General features: G+C 34.5%; 5 protein-coding genes across 13 annotated transcripts; 3 read left to right on the forward strand and 2 right to left on the reverse strand.

The window, feature by feature from the left end:
* Window positions 1–83: 83 nt before the first annotated feature.
* LOC111293759 (uncharacterized) lies at window positions 84–5,513 on the reverse strand. 2 transcript variants are annotated; one of them, XM_089743036.1, is made up of 6 exons: window positions 4,670–5,513; window positions 4,123–4,264; window positions 3,944–3,996; window positions 2,143–3,834; window positions 1,249–1,396; window positions 84–885 (listed from the first exon to the last, which is right to left on the reverse strand). In XM_089743036.1, the coding sequence occupies exons 2-6, from the start codon at window positions 4,223–4,225 to the stop codon at window positions 221–223; spliced, it is 2,661 nt and encodes an 886-aa protein (XP_089599162.1). In that variant the 5' UTR covers window positions 4,226–4,264; window positions 4,670–5,513; the 3' UTR covers window positions 84–220. The 2 variants fall into 2 exon arrangements, with proteins under 2 accessions (XP_089599162.1, XP_089599161.1); XM_089743035.1 differs by having other exon boundaries at window positions 3,944–3,999; window positions 4,670–5,512.
* An 852-nt stretch (window positions 5,514–6,365) lies between these two features.
* RECQI1 (RECQ helicase l1) lies at window positions 6,366–11,129 on the reverse strand. The gene is made up of 10 exons (XM_022887725.2): window positions 10,681–11,129; window positions 10,093–10,454; window positions 9,702–9,962; window positions 9,214–9,377; window positions 9,017–9,113; window positions 8,886–8,929; window positions 7,801–7,915; window positions 7,366–7,719; window positions 6,682–6,906; window positions 6,366–6,603 (listed from the first exon to the last, which is right to left on the reverse strand). Exons 1-10 carry the CDS (start codon window positions 10,793–10,795, stop codon window positions 6,496–6,498), a joined length of 1,845 nt encoding a protein of 614 aa, XP_022743460.2. The 5' UTR covers window positions 10,796–11,129; the 3' UTR covers window positions 6,366–6,495.
* A 981-nt stretch (window positions 11,130–12,110) lies between these two features.
* Window positions 12,111–16,711, forward strand: LOC111295417 (calmodulin-binding protein 60 B-like). Of its 6 annotated transcripts, none has more exons than XM_089743038.1 (9): window positions 12,111–12,857; window positions 12,934–13,140; window positions 13,242–13,323; window positions 13,620–13,672; window positions 14,092–14,585; window positions 14,688–14,848; window positions 14,938–15,144; window positions 15,279–15,450; window positions 15,796–16,711. In XM_089743038.1, the coding sequence occupies exons 2-9, from the start codon at window positions 13,046–13,048 to the stop codon at window positions 16,284–16,286; spliced, it is 1,755 nt and encodes a 584-aa protein (XP_089599164.1). In that variant the 5' UTR covers window positions 12,111–12,857; window positions 12,934–13,045; the 3' UTR covers window positions 16,287–16,711. The 6 variants fall into 6 exon arrangements, with proteins under 6 accessions (XP_089599164.1, XP_022744630.2, XP_089599165.1 ...); XM_089743037.1 differs by having other exon boundaries at window positions 12,115–12,857; window positions 14,935–15,144; XM_022888895.2 differs by having other exon boundaries at window positions 12,111–13,140.
* A 1,639-nt stretch (window positions 16,712–18,350) lies between these two features.
* On the forward strand, window positions 18,351–19,896 carry LOC111293624 (uncharacterized). 3 transcript variants are annotated; one of them, XM_022886443.2, is made up of 6 exons: window positions 18,354–18,508; window positions 18,593–18,744; window positions 18,858–18,945; window positions 19,036–19,106; window positions 19,264–19,320; window positions 19,414–19,896. In XM_022886443.2, the coding sequence occupies exons 2-6, from the start codon at window positions 18,634–18,636 to the stop codon at window positions 19,462–19,464; spliced, it is 378 nt and encodes a 125-aa protein (XP_022742178.1). In that variant the 5' UTR covers window positions 18,354–18,508; window positions 18,593–18,633; the 3' UTR covers window positions 19,465–19,896. The 3 variants fall into 3 exon arrangements, with proteins under 3 accessions (XP_089599168.1, XP_022742182.1, XP_022742178.1); XM_089743042.1 differs by having other exon boundaries at window positions 18,351–18,744; XM_022886447.2 differs by having other exon boundaries at window positions 18,351–18,744; window positions 19,285–19,320.
* Window positions 19,897–21,616: 1,720 nt separating this feature from the next.
* On the forward strand, window positions 21,617–25,715 carry LOC111293623 (importin subunit alpha-2-like). Its single transcript, XM_022886442.2, has 11 exons — window positions 21,617–22,012; window positions 22,390–22,486; window positions 22,559–22,650; window positions 22,739–22,870; window positions 23,007–23,192; window positions 23,550–23,713; window positions 23,812–23,890; window positions 24,132–24,260; window positions 24,388–24,515; window positions 24,613–24,987; window positions 25,149–25,715. Exons 1-10 carry the CDS (start codon window positions 21,803–21,805, stop codon window positions 24,983–24,985), a joined length of 1,590 nt encoding a protein of 529 aa, XP_022742177.1. The 5' UTR covers window positions 21,617–21,802; the 3' UTR covers window positions 24,986–24,987; window positions 25,149–25,715.
* Window positions 25,716–26,133: the final 418 nt, after the last annotated feature.

A 26,133-nucleotide genomic window follows, 5' to 3' on the forward strand; every position in this document is an offset into this window, starting at 1 on the left:
ATCAATTCGTGATCTAATCTAAGAATCAAAAACTGGTTTAAAAGGTTGGTCTTGATCAAGGATGCTAAGTTCACAATTTTGAATTATATATAGTAAGTATGCATCTTCCTTTAGAACAAAGAGGATAATAGAAGATCCATCTGGTTAATAATTTACCTAGCTAGACACACTGATTTAAATGGGGAAAACCAAAAAGCAAAAGGGCTATCTTAAGAGATCCTTAAAGCAATAAATCAAAAACTAATTCATCAACTAAAGAAGTTAATATACTTTTCTCAATCTCTACACCCTCTTCAAATGCTTCCAGGTTAAAATCAAGCCATCTCCCATATTTTCTGCTCATGTCCTTTTCTATAAGGTCATCCACCATTATATCCCCCATGCTTTTCCAATCCAAAATCTCTTTGTACAACTCTTCTGCCAACCACCCCCTTTTTTGGACCAATTTTCCCCACTTAACCCATCCTGTGCAGCTTCCAACAAAAACTTGCCCACACTTCAACTCCAGGCTTTCACTCACACAATCAAGCAAAAGTTTTTGTTCAAGCTTGTTGTAATCTTCTCCATTTCTCTCTGCTCCATTCCGATGCTCAAGCTGATTGAAAGCATTCAGGATCATAACATTTTCAGTTTGACCCAATGCATATTCTACGAACTTTAGGTCAGAGTCTTTTAGCACCATTTCCACATAATCAAGTTCCCAACTGGTTAACTCTTTAAAATCTCTTGAACTTAATGTCCTAGTTAGAAGCTTTTTGCCCATTTCTCCCACAGATTTTGAAGATGCTGAATTAGATAACTCCATACCAAATTCAGTAAGAGACTCACTTCCAGGGGTCCAACTTAACACTTCTTGATCTTGAGCCAACAAGAATTGCTTGGTGCCTGCAAGTGTAGAGTGCATGTGTCGGTCAATGGAATGATAAAAAAAATTCCATTATCTCATTAAACCAGCTTATAGAGTAGTCAATGCAGTAACATGGTTACTGAGTTTACCCATTATGAAGATCTATGCAAATTTTCAGAATCAGGCAAAATCCATAGACTAATATAAATGATTCCAAAATCATGCACTTTACCACAAGTAACAACTGCTTTGCCTCTCAGACAAATAATTAGTTCCTGAATTTAATTGACAATTACACTCATATCATTTCTAACTAAATTTAACACATAAGAAAATGGGTTCAAGTGAAAGCAATGTGGAATTCCAAAGAAGAAAATAAGAATAAGAAGAGCACAGCTTACCATTGGTACCATCTCTGCTATCTGAGCAGCTTCCACTCGTGACAGCAGGTTCAAGAGTTGAAAGTGGGCTAGGATATCGACAATCTAATTCTATGCCAGTCTCGCTGCAGCTGCTACTAGCATTTTGCTCTTCAATTACTTCTGAAAGCTGGCATCATTCAATAAATTTAAAGTCATATATTATCTTTATTAAGATTGAAAAATAAAAATACAATTTCTTTATTGAAATTAGACATGTAATAGACAATTAAGGGAAAAAAATTTAACTTAGATATATCTAATTAACCTTCCAGATCACTCTTGCTTGTGAACAACTTGTTTGTATAAATGATGAAATTAAGAGTACCAATAGGTGAATATCTATACTTTCAAATAGAATCAAAAGGTGTGGGTCCCAGGACATTCGATAATGGAAAAAGGCAGTACAATATATTGCAAGTTATTTGGGCAAACGATCAGGTTTTCACAATTCAACAAATCAAAAAGACTCCAACTTGGTAGAAACTGAAACCATAGAAAATAAAAGGGGAACGTTCTCCATCAGCTACCAACTTCTCTTTGTGATCCCTATTCATAGCTATGTTGGCTCTGTTTTTAACTCATAAAACTGAAGTTTTTATTTATAGTGACTATTCAGTGCAATTATTAAGTTTTTTAGGTTGAGGGAAAGAGCCATCTGAAATCCAAGCACTAGATTCTATACTTAGGAAATTTGCAGTGTGCTATTTGATTATATACGCCAAGAAATAAGCAAAGACCCGCTATTAGAAGTAAATGGTAACTACGAGAAAGTAAAACAAACATGCCACTTCCTTCTCCAATCAAGCCCCAGATTGTCGATTGAAGAGCTGTTAAAATCACTGAACTATATGAGATATCTTTAACCAGACCCACCTGAATCCTTGTGTGATGTCCCGCAGATGTTGTAGTCACTGTACCAGATGAGAGCACTGAATATTGCAAACTAGATGTTGGACTAGACGAAGTCCTCTCTATAATGATATTGCAATTGGATGACTCAACTCTACATGTCAATTCCTGAAGCTTTTTTTGCAAAAGAACGCTTAGAGCATCCCCATCAATTATATTAAGTCCAGGAGAAGAAAATGCTGAGCTTTTCAAAAATAGCAGATCAGTGTCACCAGAAGGATCACTATCAAAGCTGTGAGTCTTTTCCACAACTCGACTTGTGGAAGGTACATCAGGCATGGATCTTGTAATGGGGGATGTAAATGTAAATGAAACAACGTCCATGCTTGTTTTCATTTTCTCTGCTTCCTGATTCAAGTGCCCATCAGTTGTAACATTACATTTTATGGACCTTTCACTGCCATTTATGGATGAATTATCAGAAGCAGTTTCTCCAGATAGAAGATCCTCATTTACAGGCGGTTTCTTTCTAGGCAAATTCTTTCTTCTAGACATGGGAAGCCCCTTTGCAGGATCAGTTGCCACTGAGCCTGTCTTCCTGGACCAAGGTTCAGAGTTTACAGTCACCTTATTTATAGTCCTATTCATCCCAATTGTACCATTTATGGACCTAGCCTTTCTACCTTGCTGGTCCAGGGTCAAAGTCTTCGATGTTGAATAATCTCTATTAGATATGCAGTTCTGTTTCTGATTATTCTGCCTCAGGACATTGTTAATCCTGTTTGTAGAAGTTCCTTTCTCCACAGTCTTTTGCATATCTGACTGGCTCCTAGAAAACTGTTTTCTTTTAGCATCATTCCTTTCCTTCTGATTTGCAGCACTCTCATTACCACTCAAAAATGACCCCTCTTTCTTCTGGACATTAATCCTAGCTTGTTCTGAGAGCGAGATTGATTTCCCCTTAGTCCTCAAACTGTTAGAACTACCTTTTTCTGAATCCCTAGATATCCTGAATGTCAGTGCATAATCTGATTTATTGTGACTCTTGTCCTTATGCTGCCCTTTCAAAGGCTTTGCCACAATTTCACTAGGTTCATCAGGTCTTTGAGGCCTGGATACTTTATGTGCAGCTTCAATTTTCTCTTTCAAATCCCGGATTTTCAAAGGAACTGAAGAGGACCCAAATGATGGCACTTTATGTTTGGAAGTTGTCTGAGGACTAGCCTCAATAATCTTTGAAGCTGCCTCCATTATATAAGCTGCATTTTTGGTCGGGATGAACCCAGGACTCCTGATAGGAGACAAAAGCTTTTGCTGAGTGATTGGAATTGGCTTTGCTGATTTTGGAGGCAATATTTCAGTCTGAAATCTCTCAATTGGTCGGTTCCGCACCTTATGAAACCTTGGTTCAATGGGATTTGAAGACAACCTATCAAGGTTGTTAGAGATGTTGGCATAGTCTGTGAGTTGATAGTCATTCCACAAATTAGGAGTATTTCTTTCATAATGAGATACTCTAAGAGAGCAAGACCCTGAATATGCGGTAGAAGAGGGCTCAGAGACATTCAGTGTTGGCAATGAGTCCAGACCCATAAGCCTAGCAACAACTCCAGGCGCTCTAGATCCATGTCCTTCATCACTAGTCACTGAGGAAGCAGAACTAAAATCAGCACTTTGTCTATTACTTGAAGCGGCATTGTCCTCATCCCCCTCCGTCTGGTAATGCAAAAAAAAAAAAAAACAATATAGTCAGAAGCTAATATTTTACCAGAAAAAACAGTCGAGCAAAAGAAGACTAAAGGAAGAAAGGGGGGAAATTTCCCACTGTATGAGGCAGTAACTTCAGTAGATTTTCCACAGGTTTTCCTCTCTTTGATTCTTCTACATTCAAAATGGAAACGAGTTGTGCATGAATTACTAACATATTCACGAAAAAGAAAAAAGAGACTTAACATAACAAAAGTAACAAAAGCATATCCATACAGATGAAGAACAGAAATGTACCTGATAATTCAGAATTGTTTGAGAACAATTTCTTCCGAGATTTACCATTCCAATCAAACAATTGAAAAAATCCTCCCTTTGAACGTTTCCTTTCCACCTCCATTATCTCATCGATAAATCAATATTACTCAAAGATTTAAACCTAAAAAGAAAAAGTTGAATTATCAAACAAGGCCTAGAACTAGAAGTCAATCTATAACAAGCATTATCACACCTTATCTCAACAATGTAAAAAAGGTTTCACTCCATGGACATAAATAATAGCCAACAAGAAGGAAAGAAACTTTGATTTCAAAAATCATACGTGGTTATGCTTTCATTGCTCATTCAGCTAACAGACAAAGAGAGACAATGCATCATTTTCAAGCAAGCAATTGAGAGAAGAGAGTTTTCTGGCATCAAGTACATGAACATGTGAATCAGATCTCCATAATCCAATATGTAAGAAAAACACCAATTAATGGAGATGCAACAATCCTCCAAAAGGGAAAACAAAGATGTAAATGAGCAAAAAGACAACTTCATTATATGAATATAAAAAACCCACCTTGAATTCTTCAAAAGTAGCAAAACCCCATGATCCAGGCACTAAGCTCCTTGTCACAATGGGGTTACATAAAAACAGGTAAATATAACTGGGTATTCTTTAAATTGAACAAAAAAGTTCAATCTTTCAAATAAACCCAATCAGTCTCCCCTTACACTCACTACAACTAAACTCCAAGCACCATTTTTCTTTCTTCCAAGTATTGCATGGCTCTCTTTTCTTTTTACTGCAACTAGAATAATACTAATGAACATAACAATAAAAAAATGGAATTTGGTTTTAAGAAAGAAGGACCAAAAAAGGACACAAAAAAAGATCCATCTCAGGAAAATATTTTAGTGACATTAGCAGAGATACTGATAGAGAGAGAGATTCGGTAGATACCAGCTAAGAAACACAAGCTCAAATTAAAAAAACAAAAAGAAGTAAAAAAAACCAACTGGAAGAGTAAGAAATGTCTGGTCTGAGCTTGAGCATTAAATCTTGGAGAAGTGACATAACACTACAAAACCCAACTCTGCCGTTGAAAATTCAAGGACCCAAGGCTCTCCCTCATGAAACAAATCAATTAAAAAAATCCTATTTCTGCCTTGGTCTTGGAATTTTCTTCTAGCTCTGTTACCAATGGCATGCCACATGGGGCAGTTTACCATGGGCTTGGGACCTTCACCACTGCTTGGGCTCCACTTGCTCCACCAAATCCACTTCTTTATCTCCCCCATAAACACTTTAAAATTGAATTCAATTCAATTCTAAGTTTCACTTTTTCAAATTATTTGAATGCATAGCCAATCCATGCCATCAAGTTTTATCTTTTTGGGTCAATTGGGTTATTATTTATTGATGACATAATTTCAAAACTGAAGGAATTAAATGAAGGGAATAGGTATATTCAGATTTTTAAAAATATTTATTATAATCAAATTAAACATCTGCACTGTTATAAGATAATTAAAATATTATTTTAAAAAATATTTTGATAAGGAACCAATGCATTAATTATTAAATTTTTAGCCTAAACATTACCTTAATTAATATCACTAAACACCTAATTTAATTAATAAATTGAAGCATGCTATTGTAATGGAAGTCGGTTGGCAGTTGCTTTTTGTTTGTCCTAATAAAGATTCCTGCCATAACTTTTTTTTTTTTTTATCCTTTTGTCTGGTTTCTCCGACATGCAAAGCCAAGTCACCAGTAAAATCCACCCTTAATTTTAGTAATTACACAAACTGATAAACCAAAAAGATGTTTTCAAAAGGTTTGGAATATAGAGAAGTTTTTACAACTTTAAGCAAAGGCCTAATAGTGTTAACTGTTGAGCACATGAACATAATTGGTTAGTTCACATGTCAATGTCAATTATAGCAAAATCTTTCTCTTAATTGGAGGAAAATATTAAATTTAGTCCCAACAATAGCATGGTTGTTGCATGTGCTATTTGTCAAATTATTCCTCAAAAAAATCTTTATTAGTCATATGACTATATGTTGAGATCTTAGATCTTATATTAGGTTTATCTTTTTTGTCAATGTGATTAGCAAATTTATAATTATTACCATGTCTTACATCCATTATGTATTAAAGAATTGACTCAAGTAACAAGAAAGTTTGTTATTTTTTATTTTTTCGGATTTGAATTCGTTGATAGATTATAAAAAAAATAATTTCTCATAAATTTGTTAGATTTGTAAACTTGTTTAAAATGATAATTTCTCATGAATTCATTAAATTCGTAAACTTGTTTGGAATGACCATGTCACATCAAACTCTGATTCAGTATAAAGCTTAGTTGCAACATAGGCAAACATTCTTGCCTATGCTCATTAGGAAGTCTTGAGACAATTATCACATGGATTTGAACCATATTTACAGGCTTTTCTGTCAAAAGACTCTCCAAAGTGTTCAAGTAAGATTTGTCTCCTGCATTCATCCTGGAAAAAGATGACTTTCAGCATAAGAAAAAAGTTGTTACATCAAGATAAAAGAAAAAGAAAATATCACTGACAAACCTTAAGTTCACAGTATTGTTGCATTTTCTTTGCTTGAGCCATGGCTGTTTTAAAGCTTTGGCTCTTGCAACCTTGCCCATTTCGTAGCATGCATACAACCCGACTGAAATCCTTCTTCTGGTATAAAGCAATGCAGACTGCAGTGCAATTATCTCTTCCAGCCCTTCCAGATTCTTGATAATAACTTTCAATTGATTTGGACATTGTGTTATGGACAACAAAACGCTGAAAAGAGTTTAAAAGAAGAAGAATCAATAAGCTCTATAAAAGTAATGGAACAAAAAGAAATATTTTGATATCATCCACTATAAATCAGTACAGTTATTGTGATTACAATGATGGATATATACAAATGTCCAAATAACTGGCAGAATTAATAATTAAACAAAAATTTGCACCCACCATATCAACTATCAGTGGTAGCGAAAATATTATTTACATTTAATGTTAAAGTGTTATTTTTACTTTAAAAAAACACTAAACTGATTGATGAAAGTAGGAACCTTTGTGATTGTACCAAACATGAGTAATTTTTCCATATGAAATCAATCACCGAAAAAAACTTTTTCTATGATGCAGTGTCTATTGGGGTCCTATCACACAACTGGAAATGTGCACTGCCTAGTTTTGAAAATTAATTTATGGACATGATAGAGATAAACTGTAGATCTTATCTGGACTTACGACATCTGGTTTATCGATTCCCATCCCAAAAGCAATAGTTGCACATACAATCTGGACCTCTCCATCATACCATTTCTTCTGAACAGTTACTCTTTGTCGAGCTGCCAAACCAGCATGGTAATATACTGTTCTAATCTTACATTTCTCATTCAGAAACTTTGAAACCTCAGCACATTCATTTTTTGAAAGGCAGTAGACAATTCCACATTGATTCTTAAAACGATTTTGCAGAATCTGACCAAGTTGCTTTAATGAATCCTTAGCCTTCCCAATCACTTCATACTTCAAGTTGGGTCTATCAAAGCTTGTTTTAAGGACTAGAGCATGGGGAATTCTCAAAGCCTTTAGAATATCCTGCAAAGCACCAATTGAGACAAAAAAGACATCGTTTATTCAACAATGAAAAAAAAAAAGTCCAAAGTTAAGACTTATTACCTTGCGAACTGAGTTGGTGGCTGTGGCAGTCAAAGCCATCACTGGAACATTTGGAAAATGCTGCTTAAGACATCCTAGTCCTCTGTAGTCTGGACGAAAATCATGTCCCCACTGGCTGAAAAGAATTTAAGAGCAAGAGTATTCTCATTGATGTCCATTGCTCAATCAAATAATATTTATCTCTCTGGGATATGTTGGCCTAGGATATATTGCTTACTATGGTTAATTTAATGCTACTCTTAGCAACCTCCATAGGGTGTAGGCTGGTTATTCTCAAAAAAAAAAAAAAATCCTGATTTGTGATTCATGCATTCAAAAAAAGAAACCAAATAAAAGAAACAATAAGGTTTCTTTACTTATTGATAGGAAACACCGGTAAACTTGTGTGGCTTATTCACCTCAATGCCTACATAATTCGTTTGTGATGTGTTCTTTGACACAAATACAGAGTTAGGCTTATACAAACAATCAACGGTAAAAAACACAGCTCCTACACAATTCCTTCAACTTAGCTAGGACCATGTTCAATGCCATGAAGGCCTTGGTGTCAAGTTAAAAGAAAAATTATACAAATGCAGTCAAATAGAAGCACTAGGTAATCAGCTTGGAGAATAGAATTATAATTGGCAATACAAAAAAACACCTATACCTTTTTATTTCTCTAACTATGGTAATTAGCAATATATAATTTTCTTTTGTGTTTGGTTCCAATGAGATATTCACTCTTGCAGTTCACAGGCTCTGCCTTTCCTATGACCACAAGTGAACCCATTTGTGTATCAAATCTCCTAGATCTTCCATCAATGTTAGTTATTTGGACCATGCACAGGGACCATGATTGATGCATGTAGAAATCACACTTTAACAATCCGTGAGTTTGAGTTAAGTTTTGAAATAGTTTTACAAGACAAAATATAAGACCTAGAACAGGAGTTAACAAGTTTATTTACCAGTTGCATATCAAACGTGAAGGGATAAGGCTGCTTAAATACCAAATATTCTAAGAATATAAAAATCATATATACCCATCAAAACCATCAATAATGACTCAAATTTCCACAAAATAAATAAAGAAAAGGGCATACCTAACACAATGTGCTTCATCAACAACAAAACCTGCCAATTGTCCCTACATGAGAGCAGAAATTACATTAGCAGCAGAAATTTTCAAAGCTTAACTTGCTTCAAATATATTCAGTGAGAAGGTAAAGCTCACCTTTCTATTCAAACATTTTAATACCTCAAGAAATGATGGGTTTCCAGCAGCCCTTTCTGGGGTCACATATAAAAGTTTGCATGAAGGATTATCTTTTCTACAAGCATGAAAAGAAAATAGATATATCAAGATTTTTTACTGTGATCACTGTATCTAAAAGTCCAAAAAATTATCTTTTCCTGCCAAAATTAACTTGCCTCAGTTCATGCATGACAGCTGCTGCTTGGGAAGCAGTTTGTTGAGAATTCAAAAATGTAGATGGTATTCCAAACTTAAGGTTCAGTGTAATTATTTGATCCTGAATTAAAGATAGTAAAGGAGAGATGACCACTGTAACACCAGGTTTCAAAGTCGCTGGAAGCTGAGCAAAGTATAAGATACATACATCACGATTTTGTAAATAAAATTAAAGAACAAAACAAGTAAACTAGCCAAAACAAATAAGTAAGTAATAAAAATAAAAAGAATGAACCAGGTCTGCCATATCCAAGTATCCAAAAAAAATCCCAACATTATCTCAGTTTGCATCCTTCCATGCTTAGTTTGCACTTGTAAGATTTAAGAGTCAAAATAAGTTCAATGTTCAATTTCAACTGTAAAATTCAGATCTTTTGTATATTCAGTTATGGATTTTTGGCAAATTAGCAGAACCTAGTGGACAAATATCATTAGTAAAGAGTATAACCTGATAACAAAGACTTTTACCACCCCCGGTGGGCATGAGAATGAAGCAATCTAGCTTTACCATAGACGCTTTACAGGCCTGATGCTGCAATGGTCGAAATGATCTGTTACCAAAGATAACAACATTTGCTAATTCAACATCATCCAAAGCCTGTAATTCTTCATAACTTAGAGTCCCATGTTTATCCATTGACATGCTGGAGAACTGCTTTTGACCAGAAATTGATGAAACTGAACCTTGAGTCACACTACTCTTAGAACCCTTCAAAATCAAACCAACTAATTCAGTATCTTTAATTGTCATAACTCTAAATACGCAATGAATGATTGTTCTGCTACAAAGCTATAAGGGTACTTCTAATACTAAAAATTTCGTAGTGAAAATCTCTTACCAAGCGACTTCTTTGATCCTGTTGAGATGTGAGGGTCGAAAAATCACCATTTTTCTTCAAAACTGATAAGCCCAAGTCGTCATCATCACTGGAAGAATCCAACTCCATCAAATTTGTTTGCTTTTCTCGTTCAGGAGAATCATCTGTGATGTTGATGTAGTTTCTCACATTGGTATTACTATTACTTTTACTACTGCGAAGGGTATTTTTGTCAAACAAATTGTTCAAAGCTCCACAAGCTTCTGATTCCACAGCCTGTAAATCATCATCCCAATCCTCACGGTCTTCCATTGTTTCAGCCAACGCCGCCAGAAAATCATCGCCACAATGCTCCACAGTAATAAAATCTTGGCCATCATCACCTTCACAAATTCAATCAATTTTAAACCTTGTACTATACATTTACTTTTTCATCTTTCAATTTGATCCATAATTTTATTTAGCAATTTATTTACGATAATATTACATAAATTTTGGCAATTTTTCCACCGAACATAAAAATCCGAAAAAAGTAAAAATTTTCGAAAAATAGATTAAAAATCAACCCAAAAAGAAAAGGCAAAAATGAAAAGAAATGGTAAGAATTACCGTAGAGAGAGATCAAACGATCTAAGCTCTTCTTTGCTGATTGCTCGTCGAAGCCGAACTCGAGAGCTAAGCTCAGCAGCCGAGCTTTCTCCAGCTCGAAGTCGTGGCCGTCCATTGCTGGTTTGAGGACCGATGAATTTTGGGAGATTTTGGCCTTTTTTTTTTTTTTTAAATCGAAGAAGGTGACTCTCAAGTCTCCCGCGCTTTGGGATTACAAATTGACAATTGGTGTGCCTGAAAACGATGTCGTTTTTCTCTTATACATAGATTTTGTAACGAGAAGCAATAAAGGATTTTGGACTAAAGAATGTTGCCAAACGGCCCAAAAGAACATAAGAAATTTGCTCTTTATCATATTGGGCTTGGATTACATTTTTTTCTTTGCTTATAATTCCATATGTATATATATATATATAGATAGATCATAATTCATAAATCATCCATGTATTTTTGTTTTGATTTTACGATAAAATTTAAAACATTTAAACATTAGACTTCAATTTTATTTTTTTAAACCGCACAACTACATCAAGTGTGAGTTGATAGCATAGACTCTATTTTGGCTTAGGCAATAATTTTATAAAATTGAAATTCATGAAATATGCCAAAACGATTACACTTGTAAAGTCGTATAATTTGGAACACGTTCCAGGAATTTTCATGACCATGAATTTTCAGTGTTCATGGGCATGAATTTTCTCCGAAAATTCCTTAATGGCAGACACGAGATTGTAAATACCAGGAGCTTTCATGGGCATGCATTTTCTCTGAAAATTCCTCTATGGCGGAAATTAGTGAGACTATAAATACCAGGAGTTTTCATTACCATGAATTTTCCCCGAAAATTCCTCCATGGCAGAAATGAGACTGTAAATACCATGAACTTGCAAAGAAAGTGAAAATCAACAAATGCAACACAATTTCAACAGCCATTATTATTTTCTTTTTCCGAAAGAAAGAGAATTCATCTAACTTATACATGCTTAAACTTTATTTGATTATTGAAATAGAAGAAAAAAAAAGGTTAAATTTAGAGCAAACAACATCATATATATAAACATACATATACATATATATTATACAATTTTTCAGAAAACTATGGAGTTTGCATCTGGTTAAGATTAACAACGAAAAATAAAAAAGGGGTGTTATTGAAAATATTGAAGAGTATTTAACTCAGAAGGAAAAGAAAAGAGCAGCCCTACATGTTGGCCGACAGTGAAAGTGACATCGCAACGAAATGGGAGTATTTAATTTTAGCCTATGAGTTTTGAGATTGACGGAATTTTGTTAAGGATAAAAAAGCAAGACATGGCATATACCTTTACATGCTGTTATTCTTTGGACTCTATCAATTATTAGCTGTATTTTGATTGATAATATACTTTTGCTTAAGAAATCACGATAAGGGCTGATGGGATTTTATCAATTAAAATATTTTGATTTTTCCTCAAGGTCAAGTGTGATTAATTAGTAAACGTCTAGGATGGCAAATATATATGCAAAAAGCAAGAACAAGAATCCAAGTCTTGAGAGTCATTGATTTAATTAAAAAACAAAAAACAAAAGGGAGTTTAACTAAGGAAATAATCTTTGACAATATTCCTTTAAAAATAAAAAAAAACTACAATCTTTGTCAGATCGCAAACCCAACGCGGTATTTGTAGAAAAAAAGTTATGTCTTACGTAAATTTCGAGCAGCTTTCTTGATCGATACACTTCTCCCCTTGCACGCGTTAATCCACCGTATTTTTTTCTTGTAATTTTCCCGTCCGAAGAACTACTAAAAGAAAAAAAAAACACATGTGATTAACCCGTTCCGTTTTGCTGGATTACTCTTTTTATTGTACTTTTTTGCCATTTTTTATGTACTTTTCAATGATCATCACGCGTTTGTTCCTGTTCCAGTTCGTTATACCTTTGAAAACCCAATGATTTTATTAGCAGTTTTTCAAGTTTAGTTGTCTGTTTAATGAAGTCCAGTGATTGTGTACAATTTAAGTAGTTGTTGGTACTTTTGAAAGTATCTTCACAGAATTAGCATAATTTAATAATGTTTTTTTAGTTGTTCTTTTCTTTTTGGGTTTTCTTGCTGCTTTAAAGTTCATATTACAATATTTTCTTGACTTTAGTGGCATTACGTGCTTTGAAACACTGATGGTTTAGTGAGTTTCCAGGTATCTTCCATGACTGATTTTATTTTACAAGTCAATGAAAGCAATGCTATTTGCTGACTGCCGAGTATTTATAAAGATGACAGCTGGAGAAGGTTTTGGTTACTGGGGTTTGATGCTGAAAGTGTTTTTGCTTTTCTTTTGAATTTGTTGTTCTCTGAAGAAGTCATTGTCAAGTTCCTTCGACTTTCATGATGTTTCCCAGTAAGAGGCCTGCTCCTGATGGAGGTGATGAGAGGCTGGAAGTTATGGTTCCAGAGCCAAAAAGAAGAGCCACCCTGAAGAAGTGAGTTGGTCTTCTTGGGATGGGATGAGTTTGTTTCTTTTCTGTTCTAAGCTCAGTTTGCATGTTTCCGAAATGGGTTTTCTTCTCTTATTCTTGTGCAGTGCTGTTAGGAACATAATGGGATTGGGAGGGCTTTCCCTGAACAGAATCGTTTTCAACCTGGAACCAACGCTTCGATCATGGGTAAGTAATTTAATCGTCTTTGAGGAGCTATCTACTATATGTATCATTTGGGTCTGCATTTGCAACAAATCTTCTGAGCTCAACTTAGGATGTTTACCTATCATTATGTAAGTCAACATGTAAATAGGATTTTTCATCTTCAAAAACACAGTATGTAAATTTCAATTTTGTGGGTTTTAGCCGATTCAAACAGTTGAACATTAGTTGTTGACTTGAGCTTTTTTAATTCTTAATACACAATTTTTTTACTTATACATCTCTGTTTCTTAATTCTTCTACATATCATTTGTGATTAGGTAAGGGAGGAAGTGGAAAGAGCAATTCTATCCTCCATTCACCCGTCTTCGAGGTAAGCTATGGGGCCTTTTTTCTTGGAAAATATGGTCAAAGATTTTGTTCCTCTGTGATGAAAATGATATGGATTTTGTATTGAGGGTCCATTGAAGCCTATTGTGTTAGATCTTGACTGATATGACAGGATGAACTGTTAAGTTTCATCAGCATCTCCAAGATTAACTTCAGATTGCTTTGCTTGTATTTTGCTGCAAAGGATGCAATACTAGAATTATTTCAACTAGCTATCTTCTAAGATATCTGGGTTCTAAAGCTCCACCTGAAATATAATTTGATATATTAATACATCATTCGTGTCTATATAGATTTTTATGTTATGCTATAAGCTATACAGTCTCCTTGTAAGTTTTTCTGAAATCTTTTTTTTTTCTCGATTAACAGTCAAACATTGGTCTTTTGTTTACTGTTTTTTAGGTCCTCGCTTAATCGGATTGAGGCATCTAGAGAAAGAAACTTGCAGTTGCGTTTTGTCAATAAACTGCCCTCAACCATATTTACAGGTAGCAAGGTTGAAGCTGAGGATGGCGATACCATTAGGATTATCCTAGTTGATGCAACTAGCCAGACAATGGTCTCATCTGGTTCACTGTCTTCTAGTAAGGTTGAGATTGTAGTCCTTAATGGTGATTTTGGTGCTGACGAGAGAGAAGAGTGGACAGAAACTGAATTCAATGCCAGTGTTTTTCGTGAAAGAGAAGGTAAAAGGCCACTGGTGACTGGAGATCTCAATGTTACGTTGGTCGATGGTATGGGTACCTTTGATAATGTGATTTTCACCGACAATTCTAGCTGGATAAGAAGTCGAAAGTTTAGATTAGGAGCTAGAATTGTGCAAAGAATTTCTGGTGAAGTGACAATCAGGGAGGCTAGAAGTGAAGCATTCGTGGTGAAGGAACACCGTGGACAGTGTAAGTTCAAATGCTTTTTCAACTTCAGTTCTGTATTCTCTTTGTAATTGAATTTATGAATAATCGTGAGCATTGACATGGAGATGGAATATATTCATGCAGTGTGCAAGAAACACTACCCTCCCCTCCTGCATGATGAAGTATGGCGTCTGGAAAGGATAGCAAAAGATGGTGCCTTCCATACACGGCTGACCTCTAATAAAATTCTTACTGTAAAGGACTTCCTGCGGTTGCATGTTACTAATCCATCTGCACTACGGGACGTAAGTGAATAATTGTTCATGTCAATCAGAACACTTGAGCATATATGTTATTGCTGAACCTATCTGAATTGTGACATTAATTACAGCAGATTGTCGGTGGCGGGATCTCAAATAGGGTATGGGATTCAATCATAGGTCATGCTTTGTCTTGTCCTGTAAATGATGATAAGTGGTATACCTACGATGGAGCTGCACAAAGGGTTGGACTCCTATTAAATTCCATTTACGACGTTGTGGCAGCAACATTTGATGGCCAAAATTACCAGCTTGTGGAATTTTTTACCTTTTCTCAGAAGGTTTGTGTGTCATATCCATGAAACTCATATAGATACACAAATGTCGAGACCGTAAATCATAATCATTTACTGTATTTCGCATCAGATATGTTCCATATGACTTGAGATTTAATGATTCTCTGATCAATTTGCAGCTTCTGGTGGAAGATGCAAAGAGACAAGCTTACAAGAATGTTCAGGACCTGGTCTTGGCTGATAGTCCAGCAATTATGGGCCCCACATTGCCCTTGACAGATCCGCTGCCTGAGCCACTTAGCATCCCACATCTACTTCTGCAGCAACCTGATTTCTCCGTTGCAAACCAAGGTACAAGATCCATTAGTCATTTTAAATTCATTCTTTATAAATTGAAGTACAAAATCAACTTTGTACCTATCTTTATATGCCTATGGAATCGTTACCTTAAGGAATCTCTTTCAAAATTTACTCAAGATTGTAGAGACTGCCAAAAAGATGATGAATCATATATCGGCAGCCTAGCTATCATCACTGTAGGCATCCTTTCTTAAGATACACTCTGGATGTCACATACAGACATAGTTGTCATTTCAATGTACAAGTTGCTGGCTATATCGTAAACTCTTCTTGCTCTTAACCAGATTGTTTTTACTGCTACATTTCTGATTTCATCGATTCATTGTATGTATGCAGATCAACCGGGTACATCACTGGGTTTCAACCAACCCTCAACATCCTATGCCTGTGAAGTGGTAGATACCAATCAATTACAGGTTTCTCTACCACTGGATGGACATGCAATTCAAGCTTTTAATCCAATGCTAAGAAACGATTTCGGAATGGGAGAAATATTCCCTTACAATGGAGATAACAATTTGTCACTTTTCCCAGATAGCCTTTTTGCTACAGAGGATAATTCTCAGGCTCAAATGCCAATTTGGACTTCAGCTACTCCAGCATGGGGACAAGGCGGTGGATTAATTTTGACGCCAGGCTGCGAATCATCTGTAGGCATCCTGTCTTCTTCCCCAAACTTTGATGTACATTGCCGAAGCATGGGAGAGGCCAGAGATGTGTGGCCCAAAGCTGGGTGGTCGAAACTACGAGCTGTTATCCAGTGGAGGTCAATTAGGCGCGGAGCTGCAAGAAGGCGGCTCTGGCTGTCAGAAGGCATATGTACATAAATGACTAGATTACTTACAGACCAGAAGGCAAGCTTCTCCGGATGTGTTAGGTTATTGTTTTCTGCACTTGTAAATAACTGTAAGTTGATAGCTATGTAGCATCTACCATAATGTCATGCAATCAGGAGCCAAGAATGTCCTAGATGTTAGATTTCTAGATCTTATGTATTGTTTATCTTTTGCAAAGGCTTTGTGTATGTAGTTTGTAAGCAATCTCAGAATAGGAAGCAAGTATTCTCTAGCGTTTATTAATTAGCTGAAGCTAATCTCTTCCTCTGCTAGCTTACATCCTTGTAAGTAGTAACAATAAATGCAACAAAGATGTATTTGTAAATAGTGTTTGTAAGTTAAAATCATTAATGTAATAACCAAATTCTGAGATTTTCAGTAGAATCTGTTTATCTAATACTATAATAGCCATGGAATCATTGTTGCTGCAACTTGTTGTAGACTGCTATCTGTTTTGACATTCTCTTCAGTTTTCTGACGCAGACTGTAACATCCATAGGTGTTTCTGTAGTATAATTTTTTTATTCATGGACTCAGATCAGCAGCAGGGTTACACCAAGGATTCAAATAACGGTCGGATAGCGGTGTCGCGGCCGCTATTTTGCGGTCGCGCTACTATCCGCCACTGCTATTGAAAAAAAAACGGGGGAGAATTTGAATTTCATCTGTAACGGATGAATCGCGACAGTGAATTACGGTATAACGATAAATAGTAGCAATAGCGGTCCGTTATTATCCGCTATTACCGCTATTACCGTTATTCTTATTTTCATTCAAAAATTTAAAAAAAAAATTCATTTGATTTTTTTAAAAAATTTAAAATAAAAACAAGAAGAAAAAAAATAAACATCAATTTACAAATTCAAAAAAAAAAAAAAAACTCACAAAACTTAAACTTTCAAAAAAATCAATTCTCTCAAGTTCAACTTCAATCAAAATCAAGTATATGCAATTTAAAGTAAACAATTAATTCAACACTTAAATTATCTTTTTTTTTTAATTTTCAAATTTGTCATGATTTTGTGTGTTTGAGATTAGATTGGGTTATGTTACATTGATAGAAGGAGGCAAGAGTTGCTGGGACTTAAAATAAGAGATAAGAGATGAGAGTGAAACTTGAGGTTTACAAAAGCAAACAGATAGCACACACCAAATAAAAAGAGAACTGAGAGATGGGGATGAAGATGAAGGTTTGGAGAAAAAAAATTATTGAATGTAAGGTGAAGGGATAAGAAGTTGTGTGAGTCTGTGCAATTTAGTCAAGACACAAGAAAGTAGTAGACTTGAGGTTATTATTGTTGAAAATCGATCATAACATGGAGACTGTCAAGTTTGATTTACTATAAGTTCATAAAAAGCAATTCTTTTGACTCATAAATAATAATGCTCTTACTTAATTTATGAATATCTAATCACTTATTATTTGATTTATGCATAATATAATTCTGTAATAATTTGATGAGTACGATAATTAAATAATTAAATATATTATTCGTTATGATTATTTATTTTTCATATATTTATTTATCTCTTTTTATTTTTTAATTATCATATAAATAATTTTTTAAATATGAATATTTTATTATAAATATTTTTTTTAAAATAAATAAAATATATGATATGATATAAATTACTTTAAAAATTATAAAATAAGAGGTTTTATAATTAATAATTAAAATTATTATATTTTATAATAAATTAAATAAAATTTAAAAAAATTCACAATCATAATAATTAAAATGATCGTAAAAATTTTTATTATATCTATAATCATAATAAATATGATACGACAAAAAATGTGACCGTTACTGCCATTTAAATCCTTGGGTTACACACTTTGTGCCCCATCTGTTAATATTGGCCGCTTGTTGCTACCCTTTTACTGCGGGAAACCGTATACGTAACTTGAAGACCAACGAAAACGTGTCAATGGAATGTAGATTGGCAGGAGAGAAAAAAAAAATCAAAAAGAAGAGGGAAGCCAATGGCAATGCTCGTAATTTCAAATGAACTCCAGCGGCATTTAAAAAACCCGCCAAGAAAATATCTAGCTTGGAGGACTATCAAGCCGAAATCTCTCGCAGTTTCCTTCTTCATATCCCCTCACGTTTCACGAAGTTCGCTTAAGATATTTTCTCTCTCCCCAAAATCCCTCCTCCAAAAACAAAAAATCAACAGCGACAACAAAAGCTAGTATTTAAGATTTTTTTAAAGTACATTTGATTTTTGTTTTTCTGTTGTTCCTGTTTCTAATGTCTCAGAAAGATATGGATTTTTTCTAGTTTTTTTTTTTTCAGAGCGAGAGAGGAGAGAGAGAGGGAGCGTTTTGACAGCTGAGATGGATCGGGAAGGAGGATCCGACTGCGGATCTTGTTATTACTCCGTTCTTGGGATTCACGAGGACGTCTCATTCTCTGATATCCGCACTGCCTATCGTAAGCTCGCTCTGGTAATAAAAAGTCTTCACTTTCATTTTTTTGCTTTTCCATTGGTTTCTAATTTAAGATAAAACGGTCTTTTTAGGAAATCGAACTTAACTTTTTTATGTTTAAATTTTGAAAGAAATGGCATCCTGACAGATACTTCAGAAATCAGGGCGTTGCGGGCGAAGTCAAACGCCGGTTTCAGCAAATCCAAGGAGCTTATTCCGGTAGCATTATCAAATCCCTTCCCTCTTATCTTTTCTCCGTTGAATTCTAGTAGTTTAGTATTCATTTAATTGGCCGTAAACTTTTCACAGTTCTCTCCGACGAGTCCAAGAGATCAATGTGTGACGCCGGTCTCTACGATGCCTTGGAAGAAGAAGACGAAGTGCGTAAAAATATCATTTTTTAAAAATTTTTGCCAAGGTTAAAGTTTTTGCCTTAGAAGGCAAACAAACGGTGTCGGTTTAATCTTTCTTTATTAATTTCGTATTTAAAACGTTTTTACTGTTTTATTTCGATTTTATTTAAAACGGTGTCGGTAGGATTTCTGTGATTTTATGCAGGAGATGATCTCGATGATGAACAATGTGAAAGACGAGGTTTGCCCTTGATTTTCTCTTTTTTAGAAGTTTATATATGTAATTATGATTTAAACTATTGTCCATTGATAATTTGGTGGGGTTTTTTCCTAGGGGTTAGTTTTGACGATTTGCAGAGGATGTTTTCCGATATGGTCGGCGTAGATGGCACCCATTCAACGGAGACGAAGAGGGTACCTGACACTGCATCTAAAGGCAATGCGGCGAAATGGAACGGCTCCCGCTGTTGACGCGTGGTTGTCTTAATACCATCATTAGTAACTTGAATTTTTTTTTAGGTTAATTTTCTTCATTAGTGAAGGGTTTTTTTTTTTTTTTTTGGTTTTTTTAAAGAAAATTTGCTGTGACCACTGACATTTGGCATTGGGATGTTCTGTTATGCGCACAATTTGGCCGTCTCGTGAAACGGAATTGGCATTAAGAGTGCACGTTGAAGGACCATTTGAGGCTTGGTTCTTATGCACCAATTTGGTTATGCAACTAGAAATCAAAACATATTTTCGTGAAAATAGATTTGGTGATTTATAAATTTATGTGATTTTCATATTTTTTTAATTATATGATATAATTTTGGTATTATATTATTGTTTTAAATGGCCAAATTTAAAAATGAAAATAAAATAAAAACTCTAAGCATCGCCGTAGCCTTCAATTTTATGATTATGGTGGGAGTGAAAAGAGATGAAATTGTGGGCCTTGTGATGGTGAAAAATGCTCATACGCCGAGTAAAAGATAAAAGGGCTTTAATAGGAGATGGTCCAGTGGACCATGCTTATGCTGTAATTTTAACTCCTACCGATGAGGTCCCAAAAATTATGTTTTATTTTTTACTAAATACGATGTAATGTATGGTAAAAAAACTCTCCTTGGGTTAAAATTTTGAAATAACTGGTAAAGGATGCTTCACAAAGATAAATTGTGTTTAAATTTATTCACTATGTTTGGGCCTACAAAAAACTTCTATAGGCCTCCCTTGGGCCTCAATTTTTTTTTAATTTTTGTTTTATTTTTTTGTAAAAAGTTGAATTATTATTTAACGTAATATTGAGTAAATTGTTAATTTGGTTAATTCGATTATAAAAATTGAATAATTGACTTAATTAATTTAATTTATTATAAAAATTAAATTGATTAATATATATAAAGAAAATTGAAAAATCAAACAGTGACTGAATTCGGTCAAATCAATTTTAATTTTAATTTTTGACATTAAGTATATTTATATCATATTATTAGATATATCTATATTATATATTTTTTAATTATTTATTTTAAATTAAATTAGATATTTTAATTTATTCGATTTAAGTATTTTAAAATTAAAAACTGATCATTTTAACCATTTAAACTAAAATAATAACAAAAATATTCATATAATTTAAATTATCCAACCTAATTTCCTTTAAAAATTCATTTTTTTTATTTTTTTATCAAATTATGCTCAACCCTAATCCAGCAATCTACAAGTCAAATCATACTCATGACTTATGAGAAAAAAGGTTAAGTGGACTAAAAGACAATCCATTTGTTAAGCAAGAACAATTTTCCTCACCAAAATAATGACTTTTTCTTTTTTGCATATTATTTCTTGCTAATAATTAGTTTGCATTTTTTTTAAAAAGTTATAGGCTCGTAAAGTTCATTATTCATAGGCTTCATTTCCTTTTCTTTTTTTGGCTATTACTACTATTTTTTATCAAAAACATACATATATAATTTTTAACATTGGAAAATTCATTCACACTAAATTTGTTTAAAAAAATAAATAACTTTTAAATCTTCAATTCTTTAACAAAAAATTATTATTTTATTTATATTCAAATTCATTTTTTTGATAAAAAAAAAGTTTAGATTGAGAAAAAAATTTAAATCTAAAGCTAAAACAAATCTTAAATCTCATAAATGATTTATATTAAATTAACAAATTATTCATAAAAAATGAATTCATATTTTTAAAAATATAATTGACAAATAAACAAAATCTATTCTTAAAGTATATTTCCTTTTTTATATATATATTTTGATTTAACAAGTATCCATATCATGTGCTGGCTTGCCCTCTAAACAAAGAAATTAATATGTCATCGTCCAACCACATTTAAATATAAAACGACTACGTTTATCCTCCATCAAAATAACCAAAAAGTTCCTTTAAATAGAATTAATTTCTCTCCCTATTAAAAAAAAAGAAAAAAAATAATGGCAGTAGCGTAATTTGAATCCGATCCACGACCATTTACAGAAATTGATTTCCCAACAATCCTATATACACCCCCCTCACTTTCTCTCCCTCTCAAGTCTTATCAAATCAATCAAAATATCTTCAAAAAGGCCCTTTTTTTTTTTTTATATATATTTTCCATCTAGGGTTTTCGGTCGAAGGAAACAAAAAAGGAAAACAAAAGAGAAATTGTTCTCTAGGGTTCTTGTTCGATCATTTTATTTCTGTCTGAAGAGTTTTATTTTTGGAAATTAGAGAAGATGTCGTTGAGGCCAAGCGCAAGGACAGAGGTTCGGAGGAACAGGTACAAGGTGGCGGTGGACGCGGAGGAAGGGAGGCGAAGGAGGGAGGATAACATGGTGGAGATTAGGAAGAATCGCCGTGAAGAGAGTTTGCAGAAGAAGCGACGTGAAGGACTCCAAGCTCAGCCAATGTCTGCGTCTCTTCACTCCTCTGCTATTGAAAAAAAGGTCGATTTTCATTTTTTTTATATTTTCTCGTTTATTTTTTCAGTGTTTATAAGTGGGTAAAGTTGTTAAAGCTTTTAAATTGTTAAATCAGCTTGTGGATTTGTGTTTCTACTCCCGGTTAGGTGTTGGCAAGAAATTGAGCCAGAATTAATTAAAATAGAATTGTGAAAATGGGGTTCCTCTATTTAGTTTATTTCAAAGCAAAGCTGTCGTGAATAATTGGCATGCTTGTTTCATAATTTTTGTTTTTGCCACAGTTTATGTTGTGATAGCTTTTGTCAATTATTTGCATTATATGCTGATTGGCTGTGTGTGCCTGTGTCTATGACTTGATTGATAATCGGATTGTTCTGTTCATGTTCAATCTTTGACTGCAGTTGGAAAACTTGCCAGCCATGGTTGCTGGTGTCTGGACTGATGATAGTAATTTGCAGCTTGAGGCAACTACTCAGTTTAGGAAATTGCTTTCAGTTGGTGAGAAATTTTGTTTAATAGAGATATAACATTTAAATTATGTACCTCAATATCACTTGTTACTTATCCCAGAACGTAGCCCGCCTATTGAGGAAGTGATACAAGCTGGAGTTGTTCCTCGCTTTGTTGAGTTTCTTATGAGGGAAGATTTTCCACAGCTTCAGGTTGGATTTCCTATCAGCTTCATCATTATCTTATCAATTCATATTTCTAGGTATTTTTAAGTTTCTTACTAATTTAATATTTTTGTAGTTTGAGGCAGCTTGGGCCCTCACAAATATTGCTTCCGGGACATCTGAGAACACGAAGGTGGTAATTGATCATGGGGCTGTTCCAATATTTGTGAAGTTACTTGGATCCCCAAGTGATGATGTTCGTGAACAGGTATGCATATGAAAGGAATTTAGAGTAATTTTGATTATTGAAAGAATCAGGAAGTGAGATAAATTGAATTTTACTTAGCAAAAGCTAGTATGAAATGTTTATAATCTTATTTTCTCTTTTCATTTTGAACATTCAGGCTGTCTGGGCATTGGGAAATGTTGCTGGTGATTCTCCTAGATGTCGTGATCTTGTCCTTGGTAATGGTGCTTTGCTTCCTTTGTTGGCACAGTTGAATGAGCATGCTAAACTTTCTATGCTGAGAAATGCTACATGGACACTCTCAAATTTTTGTAGGGGCAAGCCCCAACCTCCCTTTGATCAGGTTTGACCCTGTTTCCCTTCTTTTGCTGGGGAACAGTTGTTGGTTTAACATGAATCAGCAAGTTTATTCATGTTCAACGTTATTGATTTACAATGCAAAATTCCCTTTGTCCCTCTTTGAGATCTGAGGCAGTGGATTGTTCATTGGATTATGAAATTATACATTGCAATACTTTCTAACATTAAACCAATGAGTGAGATATTGCACATTGCTAAAATTAAACCAGAAAGTGAGATATATTGCTAGGAGGGTTATGAATATTGAGTATTATTATCTAGCTATGAATATTGTATGGCAATTCACTGGTGGGGTTGAATTAATTATTATCTTACTAATTATCCTTTATTTATCATTCAGGTTAAGCCTGCACTTCCTGCTTTGGCACGTCTTATTCATTCAAATGATGAAGAAGTCTTGACTGATGCATGTTGGGCGCTCTCATATCTTTCTGATGGTACAAATGACAAAATCCAAGCAGTTATTGAAGCGGGTGTATGTGGGCGTTTGGTAGAACTTTTGATGTGAGTTATTAGACTATTTGTTGTTCATTGAATCTCAAAGTCTTTCCTTCTCTGATTTATTTGCCTGACCTAAATCTTAAATTCTGTGGCTTTTGCAGGCACCTATCTCCTTCAGTGCTAATTCCTGCTCTTCGCACTGTTGGAAATATTGTAACTGGGGATGATGTGCAAACCCAGGTATTAGCCACTTAGTCATTTTTATTTTAATGATCATTCTAAAATATAGATGTTTTGCCGTATATCTTCTTTGATTGTGTGAATAACTAGTTTTCTCACTCAAACCACATTGATGGGCCCCTTCTTACATTGTAAAATGGATGCAAGGTTTGTGGGTTTAGTTGTTGAAGATTATCTTTTTGCTTACATATAGTATGAACCATTTTGTCTTTTCTCATTATGGGAACTTGTTGCCATGCAGTGTATTATTAATCATCAAGTATTGCTATGCCTTTTGAACCTGTTGACAAATAATTTTAAAAAAAGCATCAAGAAGGAAGCTTGTTGGACAATCTCAAATATCACAGCCGGAAATAAGGAACAAATACAGGTAACAGTTGGATCTGTATCATTTTTTCTTGTTGCCTTGATATTCCCTTGGTTTTATCAATTTTGGGTCCAAGGCTTCTGCATTCCTTTTATACGATGAAACGATGTGTAATTGTACGAGTTTGCAGGCTGTGATTGAAGCTAATATTATTGCTCCGCTTGTTCATCTACTTCAAAATGCTGAATTTGATATTAAGAAAGAAGCTGCGTGGGCCATCTCAAATGCTACATCTGGTGGGACTCATGAGCAGATCAAGTATGAAAATTGTTTCCTCTCGTAGTTGTTTGGAATCACGTCTTGGTAGATTATTAATGATAAACTAGTTCTCATATGGGCATATCGCATTTTTCAGATTCCTTGTAAGTCAAGGTTGTATAAAGCCATTGTGTGATCTTCTTAACTGCCCAGATCCTAGGATAGTTACAGTTTGTTTAGAAGGGCTTGAGAACATTTTGAAGGTAGGAGAAGCTGATAAGAACCTGGGCAATACTGGAGGTGTGAATCTCTATGCACAAATGATTGAAGATGCAGAGGGTCTGGAGAAGATTGAGAATTTACAGTCTCATGATAACACTGAGATTTATGAAAAGGCTGTGAAAGTTCTCGAGACATATTGGCTGGAAGAGGAGGATGAGACAATGCCATCAGGTGATGCCTCGCAAACAGGGTTTGATTTTGGAGGGGGCAAGCTTCCTGTTCCTTCAGGGGGATTCAATTTCAGCTAGAGGTATGTGTTGCTGTTGTTTGCATACATTTGTTTGTTAGTGTTTTACTCGAGTGGGAGCATTTTATGTTTCTAAGGTAGGATAGATGTCTGATTATGCATATCGGACTATTGTTTGTATCTGCTTTTGCGTTTTAAAAAGCTGTTTGCATTTAATATTTCAGGAACTTTCTGGTTCTGTATTGAAGTCCTTATGGAGATGATGGAAGTAACGATAGTTGGGTTCCAGGTCAGGCGTCTTGTCTTCATGTTTGGGTCCTGTCCACGGTCGGGTGTGTGGTGTCGAGGGTGCAATGTCAAGGATACTGGGCTTGCTAGGGTTACCAATACAGTCAGGTTCATATTATGCAGAAAGGGGAAATGGACGGAATATGTTGTTGGTGATCTGCTACAATAAATTGAGGAATCAGAGTCTTTATTTTCAGTGCACGTAAAACAAGTATTTGGTCTGTCTCAATTTGTAGTTGTCATGGTCCTGGTGATGTCTTTGCAATAGCTTTTCATGCCTTGTAGCCGAGTGATTTTGGTATTCCCAAAACAGTTACCTTCTAGTTATGAGTAACATGGGAATATTCTTTTGCTTCTATGTAATCAAAGTGTTGTTAAGTCATTCACCAAAATTTGCCCATTCAGGTAGTCTTATATTTTTTTGTAGGGTATACAATTCCTCATTTGGAGCTGTCAAAAACTACATTTAAGAGGAAATAGAGTTTTTATTTGATGGTTTGATATTTTTATCCCCTCTTTGTTTTCCATTTGATCTTTGAGCATTGGATCTGTCCTGCCTGGTCCCTCCCGTCTCCTTTTTAGTTGTTTAAGAATTTTTTTAGTAACATCACTGAACGTCATTTTTTGGTCATGTGCAATTAGACAATTGCGTCTGTTTCTCGGGGCAAAGACAGAAGATAAAAGCAGAAATGAGAGAATCAGAGAAAAGATGGCGCCTATGTTACGGGCTGAAAGTCAAAACAGTTGTCAAGCTCGCACAGTTTCAAAATCTAGATATAGTTGATATCTTAAATCAGTTTAATTATTACTGTTTATATTTTGAAGAGGTATATTTTTTTGATTTCACGATTTTATTTCACAAAACGAATTTCATAAGTTAAAAGTGATGTGAACTTGTATATTTTAAAATTAATTTTAGTA

This window comes from Durio zibethinus, chromosome 14, assembly GCF_047325235.1.
Source record: "Durio zibethinus cultivar Kanyao isolate XHJ-2024 chromosome 14, ASM4732523v1, whole genome shotgun sequence".
In the NCBI taxonomy this organism is placed as follows: Eukaryota; Viridiplantae; Streptophyta; class Magnoliopsida; order Malvales; family Malvaceae; genus Durio; species Durio zibethinus.